This window comes from Triticum urartu, chromosome 6A (genome assembly GCF_056163025.1).
Source record: "Triticum urartu cultivar PI428250 chromosome 6A, HENAU_Tu73, whole genome shotgun sequence".
In the NCBI taxonomy this organism is placed as follows: Eukaryota; Viridiplantae; Streptophyta; class Magnoliopsida; order Poales; family Poaceae; genus Triticum; species Triticum urartu.
The window spans coordinates 553,885,790-553,896,436 of NC_141878.1; the positions used below are offsets into that span (position 1 = coordinate 553,885,790).

Consider the following 10,647-nt stretch of genomic DNA (forward strand, 5'->3'; position numbering starts at 1 on the left):
CATCCCTCACATCATCTACCAAGTCTGGAGCTCGCCTTTCACTCTAGTGATTAGAACATGCCATGTGCGAAATCACAGTGGCCGGTGCATGGGTTATGTCCGAGGTGTTGGCCTGTGTTTTTTGTGGTAGCTGCGATTTAGCAGTCATCTCCCCGAGAGCTCCCCTGTCTCTTTATCCTCCCTTCTCATATGCCATCGGGGATTTGCGGAGCATGAGGGAGAGGGGAACAAGTGAGTATCTTAAGCAGCGATGGGGGCGGGGAAGGTGAGATGGAGGCTGGAACTCGCTGCTGTTGTTGCCCGCCATGGCGCTGGTTCTGCACCACCGCGGCAGCGAGGTTCCAGGTGTGCCACGCCCTGGTTGGACCCAGCGATGCGGCTAGCCTACATCCTCCATCGAGCTGCAGCCGTCGTGGTTGGGTGCAGATCGGCTGCTGCTGATGCGGATTCGGCATCGTCATCGCCGGAATAGGTGCGGGGTGGGACGGCGGCTGCCGCGTCCGTGGTCTCCCCATCCATGGCCGGAACCATGGAACAGATGAGCTAGAGTTTCGGGCTCCGTCAAGGAGGGAGGAAGGTAGGGGCATAGGGAGAGAGGAGAGCGGGGTAGGATTGGGCTGGGGGAGACGAAGGTCGCCGGCGGGGGTTGGGTTGGGGGCGAGGGAGGTCGGCATCTGGGTCGATGCGGCGTTGCCTTCGTGGGGAAGGATCCTAGGAATACGTCGCCCACGACCTGAACAGAACAGTGCCTACCAGGCCCGCGACGAATGGGAATCTCTCTCCCCATGATGACGTGGCTATCGCGAGTATTCGGCCTTGATGCACACCTTAATGTTTTTAATAAACTCTCTTTAAGAAACAGGATTTGCTCGCATTTTGATGATTGTTTTACATGAACATTTTGATGAACTTTTTGTCCAGCGGGCCCACCTGTAACTGAAACGAGACGTGGGCCCGGGTCAGTGCGCATGTACAAAAGCGCCCGGAGAAGGCGTGGGCGGTGTGTCCAGATATAGAAAAGGCCACGCGAGCGCGGCGAGGGCAGCAATTTAGGCGCGCGGCAGCAGACGGCGCGGCGACGAAGGAGGAAGGAGCGGAAGAGGAGCGGAGCCCCCCTCCCTCGCCCGGACCCCCCCTTCCCTTCCCTTCTCTCTCCCACCACCCCCCACCACCCCCACCATCGATCGCCTGCCCCCGCCGCGAGGCGCGGACCAGCCGCCGCGCCCTGCGCCCGCCCGTCCCGTCCCGTCGATCGATCCACCGCCCCCCAGGTACGTACGTACGCACGGCCGGGTTCTCAGACGGTTCTTAGGCAGTTTGCCGCCGATCAGGAGTTCGCTCCGTGATCTTGCCGCGATCGGCCGAATGTGCGTGCTAGCTCCCGCAAATCCTGTCGCATTTCGACCCTTTGTTGCTCAATCGGAAATGTCAGTACCGATTTGATTGTTTGGTTAATTTTTTTGTTGAAGGTCGGGCTGCTTGTAGGTCTGAGTGGGAATTGGGCGCGATAGGAGCTCGCTGATGGTGTGGGCCGCCGCGTGGACGCCGGATGGTGGAGTTTGAGGCGCCCTGCTGACGACCATGGAAGTGTGCGAGAGCCTATGCTTCCTCTGCCCCGACCTGCGGACCAGGTCTCGCCACCCGGTCAAGCGCTACAAGAAATTGCTCGCCGAAATCTTCCCCAAGTCGCAGGTGATCACGTGCATTATAACATTCCAACGGATTTGAATCTGAGACCGCCATGCTAGCAAAGTTTTCCTTGTTTTTGACAGTATCTAGATTTGTACCATACCAGTACACATCTGCTCTGCAAAAATGTGCATCTTCTCTAACCTCTCAGGAAACTTTGATCTCCATTTTTCAGGATGAACCACCAAACGATCGAAAGATAGGCAAATTGTGCGAATATATTTCCAAGAATTCACTGCGTGTACCAAAGGTGTGTTTCTCTTTTAGATTTAGACTCTTACTTATTGTTCTAGCGCAACTCCCCACGGTGTCCGATTGTGACCAACAGGTCAGTGTTGTATTCTTCTGGTGCAACATAATTCTCTGAACAAGTCTAAAACTTAGTTCTTACCGAATCATGTTTGCACCCTTTATATTTCTACCTAGGCTGTTGTGCTGCAATTACAATCGTCTATTTGTGCTCTTTGCTGGTTACTGGACAATTGTTGCTTACCTGAAGATCTCTTCCTCTTGTGTTCGCCGCAAAATTGCTTAGCCTTGGCCTCAAACTTGTATTATTTGGGTGCCGCTAGCTGCCTATGTTACTGACCACAGAAATATAGAGTTTAATTAAATTGTGCAAAGAAAATCCACCTAAAAATTAACTATATCCCGCATATGCACTTTAATGCTTCTAAGTCTATTTCTGCTCGTACATGTTCAATGCAAGCAAGGCATCTGGTAGTCAAAATTGCTAGAAAATAACATCATACTATAAGACAAGTAGTGGAACCCGAGGGTTATACCTCTTAGGGAGAGTTTTAGAAAGTATGAGTTTTTCCCTACCCATGGATTTGATCTTTTTCTCATTCATAATTATGCTACTTGTCTGAAAACTGGGAAAGAGTACTGCCTTCTGATTAAGAACTAAAGAGAGTTTTAATTACAGATGAACTTGCTTTTCGAAGGGACGAGTTGGAAAGCCTAAATAATGATGCGTGTACACTTTACTTTCACAGATTACCGTTTATTTGGAGCAAAAGTTTTTCAAGGAATTGAGATCTGAGCGTTTTGGCTCAGTGAAAGTTGTCATGGCAATTTACCGAAAGGTGATATGTTCTTGTCCGGAGCAACTGTAAGTTGTTTTTGCTAGTTGCATTTTCTCTTTTGAATATATCACTGAAGGTTCTAGATGCTAAATGTTGGAATTTTGTATATATTTATGATAACTTCATTGTATGTTCACTATTTTTCAGTTTCAAGACTGCTATGTCATGCCTATATAGAATAATGTCATTTATGTTACTCTTTGTCCAATTGTATATTTGAGTTATGCTTTTTGTTCAAGCTATTTATTTCGGGTAGACTCTGATATCTTGCAACATTAAAAATTGTACCTGGTGCAAATATTTTATATGTTCTGTTTGTGTGAATAATTGCTATAATGAGCGAAGTCACTGTTTTGCAGGCCCCTTTTTGCCAATAGTTTACTGACCATCGTAGAGACCACAATGGAGCAAAATAGACATGATGACTTACGGATAATAGCGTGTCAAATGCTTTTTGACTTTGTAAACTACCAGGTATTTGGACATTCGGGTAGGCAACAATTTGCGAATTAAAATAGTTTTGCATTTTTGCTATCATCAAAGACAACTCTTTTCAGCAAATTTTGAGTTGTGTGTTACACTTCTTGTTACAGGTTGACAGCACTTACATGTTCAATCTAGAGAACCAAATTCCTATACTATGTCAGCTGGCCCAAGAGATGGGTGAGAAGGAGAAGACATCCAGTCTTCATGCTGCCGCGCTCCAAGCCCTTTCATCTTTGGTACTTCTTTCTTTTGTTATATATACCTGGTGGCTCTACAGCTGATTGTCTTACTGGCAGCTAGTCCTTCATGATGCTTTTTTGGGTGGTGACGTCAAATAGTAGGGTTAGACAGTGTCATCATGCATGATCAGCATCTCCTCAAAATGTTCTTTCTGTCTTTTGTGCATCATGCCATTTGAGATGTTATTTGATCCTCTCATCAAAAGATTGGGTCTTGCACCGTCCTGCCGAGGGATGGATTCATCAGTACAAAAAGAGGCCATATGTGCCCACATTTGTGCTTCAAATGTATATCGAAATACTCATATATGTCCATTTATGTGTGTTTTCAGGTCTGGTTTATGGGTGAGCACTCCCATATCTCTTCAGAACTTGACAATGTAAGTGCAGTTTTCTATTTCCCATTGCATTTTACTCCCTCCGCCCAATAATATAAGAACATTTTTCAAGCTAACAAAGTTTGAAAAGCGTTCTTATGTTATGGGACGGAGGGAGTAGTATAAAAACAACCAAACAGTTGTTAGTCAAATCCAAGGTTTTACTGTTGATCTTTTAGTCTGTTTAGTTTGAATAAGCTCGCAGTGCATAGTTCTATCTTCCAATCTGTCCATGTTATAAGTTATATATGATTATTGAACATGAACCTGTCTTCGACAGCTCCTAGTTTTCTCTTCCTTCGAAACATGTAACATAAAGCTTCTACTTGCCAGTTAGTCGTTAACTCTGTTGAGATCATAGGGCCAAACAGGCACAACCGTGTATCAGGATAACTGCTCTTCTGCCAGGCTACTTCTATTCTCAACCATTATTTTTTGGTTGCACAGGTTGTCTCTGCAGTTCTGGAAAACTATGACAGCCCATATGCAAATTCCGAGAATAATGATGACACCATTGAGGACAGAAGGAGTCGCTGGGTGAATGAAGTTCTCAAGGCTGAAGGTCATGGCCCTCCTGCTGTTACCATTTTGGCGAGGGTTTCTTCATGGAAAGATATTAGAGCTACCAACGGTGCATTGAATTTGACAACGTAAATAATTTTGGGCTGGAGTTTATAGAATTTTATACATTGTAATAATTTTTCTAATATCTTATCTCTTTAAATCATTTTTCCTGCACAGAGAAGAATCAAGAAGTCCAAATTTCTGGTCTGGGATTTGCCTGCACAACCTTGCTAGAATATCTAGGGAAGCAACAACCATCCGGCGAGTTCTGGAGACAGTATTTCGTTATTTTGATACTAACAATATGTGGTCACCTTCTAAGGGACTTGCACTGTGTGTCCTCCTGGATATGCAGATTGTGATGGAGAAAGCTGGTATTTCATTATTTCCTCAGCCTTTTGGATTTAATTTACTTATTTAATTAGTTTACACTTTATATTTTCATGTGGTATTCAAGATATCTACACATGCATGCTCATCTTCAGTGATTGCTAGTGTTGACAATTTTTCTATTCTTTTATAAGTTTACATTATTGGCTGGCAGGACAGAATGCGCATATATTGTTGTCGATGTTAGTTAAGCATCTCGAACACAAGAATGTATCGAACCAACCAGATATGATTCTAGACATCATTGAAGTTACAGCACACCTTGCTGAGAATTCCAAAGCTCAATCTTCTACTGCAATAATGGCTGCAATTAGTGATATGGTCAAGCATTTGGGTAAAAGTATGCAAGATGAAAGTCTTGGAGGCGAAAACAAATGGAATGACAGCTATCAGAAAGGTGTAGATGAATGCATTATTCAAATGTCTAGAAAGGTCAGTTTTCTCTGAAGTTGTTTCAGAAACACCCTTTGCTGTTTGCAAGCTATGGATCGTTTGCAACCACGCCCACCCATCTATATGCTCCTTGAATTTTCCTTTATGCTCTTCAGGTCGGTGATGCTGGACCTATCCTTGATACATTAGCTGTAGTACTGGAGAATGTTTCAAGTACCACACCTGTTGCACGGTCAACCATTTGTGCAGCATATCGTACAGCTCAAATAATTGCTTCATTGCCAAACTTGACATATAAGAGCAAAGTACGTTGATTGAAAATAATTTTTCTTTCCGTTCTCTTGTGTACAAAATGTTTAACAAGGTATACTACACACTGTAGGCATTTCCTGAGGCATTGTTTCATCAACTGATTATGGCAATGGTCTATCCCGATTGCGAGACCCATTTAGGGGCACACCGGATTTTCTCTGTTGTTCTTGTTCCCTCCTCTGTCGCTCCATGCTCTTTCTCAGGAACTTCACAGACAAGCAAGGTTAATCTGCAGAAGACATTATCCAGGACATCGTCAGTTTTTTCATCTTCAGCAGCTTTGTTTGGGAAATTAAAAAGAAACGTGTCTTCATTTCGTGGAAGTCCACGGCGGGAAAGCTCAAATCTAATGCCCATCATCACTGAGGACACAGAACAGGGCAGTGAAAATGAGCCACAATTGTTTAAGTCACAGACTATCCAAAGGATGACTAGTGTAAAAGATCCTTCTTTACCGTCTGCAACAGAAATAAGTAAATCAAGTGGACCTGCTCCAGAAACAGTATGTATTATACTCAGCTTTCTTGTGGCTAACAGGATCATTCAGTAACTGCCTATTTCTTAGCAGAACAAGAAGTTTTATTCTTTTACTTTGCAGGAACCAGTCATCCTCATACTGAGTGCACGTCAGGCAAATCTTCTGCTTTCATCGCTGTGGACCCAGGCATTGTCACCTGAAAATGTTCCACGAAACTATGAAGCAATTTCACATACTTACAGCTTGATGCTACTATTTTCTGGAGACAAGGTGAGGAAGCACATTGCCCGGATCTATGACCAGTTTTTTGTGTGTTTCCTGCCAGTACTCTATCCAGTTCTCAAATAAGCGACGTTTTAGACCTTGAATGGTCTTGATTTTGTTTTTATCAAGATGCAACTATATTATATGCAATAACCTAATTTTTTTAATATTCTAAAAACATTTTTTGCACAAATCTACACATAAGATTTTCATGTTTCCAATCTAAATATTTAAAATGATATTGGCAGTCAATTAAAAGTTTGACTGAAGGTATGTCCAAAATGGCACGTATTTGTGAACTGGAGGGAATACATAACAAGGAAAACATATTTTGATATAAATCTGTGTGTATATATATTGGATGGTAGTATTAAGGATTTCATTTAGTATTCACATAATAACACCTTTTAGAAAACTCAGTTGTATGAGCAATCACTATAATACATAAGCTCTCATCATAATGACAATAATCTAGGGTGTTATCATATCTTGTTTGGTTTGTTGCATTGCCGATTATACCATAGTTCATAGGATCTTATCTGAAAGACTGCACTTGATCAGAGCATGATTCTTATCTCCCATTTCCTTATTATATGACTGATTGCCAGATTATATAGATCAATGACGGTCATATTCAGCTATTGAACTGTTATGATAATTGACAACTTTTTTCTTTCTTATGTGGATCTTTATTCTGTATGTAGCTTTTAACCTTAAATTCTATGGCTCTGAGCTGCAAGATTTATTTGACATTTGATTCCATCACTCTCTGTGATTTGACCTAATTGATCTATTGCAGAACTCACAGCTAGAAATTCTGGTCGGCAGCTTTCAGCTTTCCTTTTCTTTAAGAAATATGTCATTACAAGCAGGTACTTATTTCCATGATTTTTTTTCAGAATGTTTTACATGAAACTTATTTTCTTCCACTGAATTGTGATACATAAAAATAACAATTATTTTGGCAGTGTTATCTGCTCTTTTGTTCAGTTATTCTGGTTTCACTTATGGCTATATGCAATAGAAAGTCCTATGTTTATGCTAAAATATTTTCTGCAATGTAACATGTTTTGCAGGTTTTCTGCCACCATCACGCAGGCGTTCTCTTTTTACTCTGGCGACGTCTATGATTGTGTTCTTTTCGAAAGCTTTTAGTGTTCCAACACTCATTCCAGTTGTGAAAGATTTGTTGATTGAAAGTACCGTAAGTGAAACAACATATCCTTGTTCATTACGTTTCTGTGGCGATGACTTGTTTGCAATCCAGAAAATCCGCAAAGAGAACATTATTTCTAGGGCACAAAGAGAGCAAATTTGAGGAGAACTAGGCTCCTATTTCTTCTCTGTTAGTAGAACATGCTTCTCCTTCATTTTCCTTCTTATTTTTTATGAGATATTTGTGTAGTCATGCCCCAACAACAGTATGGAGCAATTTCTTAATCAAAGTTAATGAATGAATTATTTAGTTTTTTTTATCCCTAGAAAAAATGGTGCATAGTACAAAAGTATCATTTCTTTAGCCGAATACCTGTGCTACCGACCAACAGCAGCCGAGTTTTTGGTACCAGTTTTGGTGCACGGCCAATAATTTTCGGAACAGTACCAGATCAATTTTAACAAGTACAATATCGTCTCAAAATACAGTGGCCGACATGGAATTAATATGCTTGGTGGGGTCATTGATGACAAAAGTATATAGTTCACTATTCTTTTTACGTGTTTTTTGCTTGTACCTTTTGCTTTATAGAAATCATATGTTGTGTTACTATGCAGTTTGTGTTGATTTTTGATAATTATGTTTACCAGGTTGATCCATTTCTTCGTTTAGTTGATGACCTCAGATTGCAAGCTCTTGACAGTGGTATCGAATCTGTCTTTAGAGACTACGGTTCGAAAGAAGATAACGATTTTGCTACGAAATCTCTCTCTAACATCAAACTGAATGATCAGTCAAAACAAATAGCAGTTTCTCTTATTCTTGATAGCTTGAAGCTATCTGACGTAAGTCAGAATGATACCCGTGCATACTCGTGCTTTGACATTTTCTGTTTCTGTAGCTGTTAATTTCCCAATATGCTGTGTTTTTCTGCAGCCAGAGTTATCTACTGTAAGAAACCAGTTGTTTGAGGATTTCTCAGCAGAGGATGTGTGTCCTATCGGTTCACATTTTATTGCATCACCTTCAAAATCTCCTGCATATAACGCGAAGTTGCACCAAAAATCCTTGGAGGTGATCAGCCATGTTTAGCAATAGAGGAAATATCAAGTCTTGTAAACCATTAATTTTCGTTTCTTATATTGTGGTGGGACTTATTATGCAGGTTATTCCTATGGGGTTTATTTTCGAGGATGATACGATTGTTGAACCAACTGATACCTTAGCAGAACCGACGGATAATGGTCTTCTTGATGTCGATCAGCTTCTCCAATCAGTATGAATTTATCTCCTAGTTACCTCTCGTACTCTGGTTTAATGCATAACCAAAGCTGAATAGTAGCTTTCATAAAATATGGTGGTGGTAATCAATAGCCTTTTAAGATGCAGCGATACCTGCTAAAAAAGAGGTTATCACTTCTGCAGGTTTCGGAGACATCTCAGAATGTTGGAAGATTGTCCGTGTCAACAAACCAGGGTTTGCCTTTTAAGCAGGTGGCCGACCAATGTGAAGCTCTCTTAATCGGAAAGGAGAAAAAGCTATCTGTCTGCATGAGTGCCCAGCAACAAGAGGTTAGCAACCTGAGCTCAGTATACATTCAATGGTACATTCTATGGAACGAACAGTTGGACATGTCAATTACATCACCATATAGTTCTGTTACTTCTATACAGCGCGGCGGTTCTTCTTGCTGTTTCGTGTGGTCATTGTATCAAGCTCACAAAGATTCCTGGGACTTGCAGGTTGGCACAGGGTTGCTCGAGTCATCTGAGCCAGATTCTCCAATAGCTGGGATAATCCTGCAGTCAGACGATGACCAGTGCTACTCCAATTTCTGCAAGCTACCAGTCCTGAATCCCTATGACAAGTTCCTCGCATCCGCTGGTTGCTAAGACCGCCTACCGCAGGAAATGAACACAGAAACATGCAAATCTAGGGTCCCACAACACCACGGGAAGCTACCAGTTTCCAGCAAATGGTGGCTCTATGGCTCTAAATCCATGCATCAAGCATGACGCATTTGTTACTTGCAACAGATCGAGGGGAGTCACCGGTATGCAAGATGAGATGAGTTCGTCCCGTCATAAGAATTGAATAGTGCCTTGACAGCACTAGTCGGTTGCCTACTCCTTGCTCCCGGTCGAGGTCATATGGGGGATGTAATTAATTCTGCCCAAGAAGAATCAGCTAGTCGTTTTGTGCAATCTGTTAGGGTTTTATCTTATCATTCAGTTGTTAACCAGCTATCTCGCAACTGTAATTATGCAAGCTGGGCTCATCGTGCTGTGTCACATGTTGGTATTCATGTGTATATGGTCCGGGAAATTCATCTGCTCAGTGATTTTGTTCGAGATGAACCCATTGATATCTCTGTTTGGCTCATCAGTTTGTAAATTAGGTGAGTACAGAGAACATTTCCACTGCTTGTAGTAGTGCACCTGGTGAACTGGACCTCAGTGCACTAATAGAAATAGAAAAGAAGATCCAAAAAAGAAGACAACATATCTTTAAATTTACTATGCTCCCTAATTTTATAGCTCCCTCCATCAACTGAGGTGTCCAATTTTGGATTTTTGTCCCAATTCTGGCTGGGTCGTCGGCTGGGTTCTGTGAAGGGTGTGGCTGCTAGGTGGGCCCCTTTGTAACTTGGTGGGTGGTGTGGGCCGGGGTTGTCCATGAGGGAAGGGCTGCCATGCAGAGAGCGCTCCTGCCTCTAGGCGCGAGGCGGGCCCCGCTGGTCAGTGGAGGACAGCGACGGTTCGAGGTAAGGTTACAAATTTGGTCCTCGAACTCGCTGGCACATGACACAACCGTCTTGGAACTTGAGAAATGCTCCAATACGATCATGACCACATTTGTAGAGTAAACAATGTTTTTTATAATTGTATTTTGTATGTGTTTTCTTCATATATTGAATGTGTGCATTATTTAATGTTAAGCTCTTGAAATACTAAATGTGAGTAAAAGAGGTGGGTGGTCGGAGACCTTAGGTGGACCATAGCTGAGCTAGATATGAAAATGTGGTTGTGGCACCTTGACCATTGTTGGGAAGTGCAAGGGGACTCATGTTAGCATCCCCTTGCCTATACACACTAAGAGAAAAAAAGGACATAAGTATTCTAGCTGAACAAGACAATTTCACCATTGTTGGGAAGTGCAAGGGGACTGATGTTAGCATCCCCTTGCCTATACATACTAAGAGCATCTCCA

The 10,647-nt window shown here is 42.3% G+C and overlaps 1 protein-coding gene across 1 annotated transcript; it reads left to right on the forward strand.

Annotated features, from left to right (window-relative positions):
- The first annotated feature begins 1,161 nt into the window (after positions 1-1,161).
- Positions 1,162-9,788, forward strand: LOC125512710 (protein SEMI-ROLLED LEAF 2). Its single transcript, XM_048677805.2, has 20 exons — positions 1,162-1,271; positions 1,470-1,692; positions 1,865-1,939; positions 2,688-2,803; positions 3,137-3,251; positions 3,371-3,499; positions 3,835-3,882; positions 4,327-4,529; positions 4,621-4,817; positions 4,988-5,265; positions 5,382-5,531; positions 5,609-6,040; positions 6,137-6,286; positions 7,080-7,152; positions 7,357-7,484; positions 8,087-8,281; positions 8,373-8,510; positions 8,602-8,712; positions 8,862-9,008; positions 9,180-9,788. The coding sequence occupies exons 2-20, from the start codon at positions 1,582-1,584 to the stop codon at positions 9,327-9,329; spliced, it is 2,946 nt and encodes a 981-aa protein (XP_048533762.1). The 5' UTR covers positions 1,162-1,271; positions 1,470-1,581; the 3' UTR covers positions 9,330-9,788.
- The last annotated feature ends 859 nt before the right edge of the window (positions 9,789-10,647 follow it).

Bases quoted from the DNA above. Each gene is read 5' to 3' on its own strand.
- LOC125512710 (XM_048677805.2), top strand. From the start codon at position 1,582: ATGGAAGTGTGCGAGAGCCTATGCTTCCTCTGCCCCGACCTGCGGACC. The intron at 4,818-4,987 runs GTATTTCATTAT...ATTGGCTGGCAG, and splicing joins GATTGTGATGGAGAAAGCTG to GACAGAATGCGCATATATTG. The intron at 6,041-6,136 runs GTATGTATTATA...TTTACTTTGCAG, and splicing joins GTGGACCTGCTCCAGAAACA to GAACCAGTCATCCTCATACT.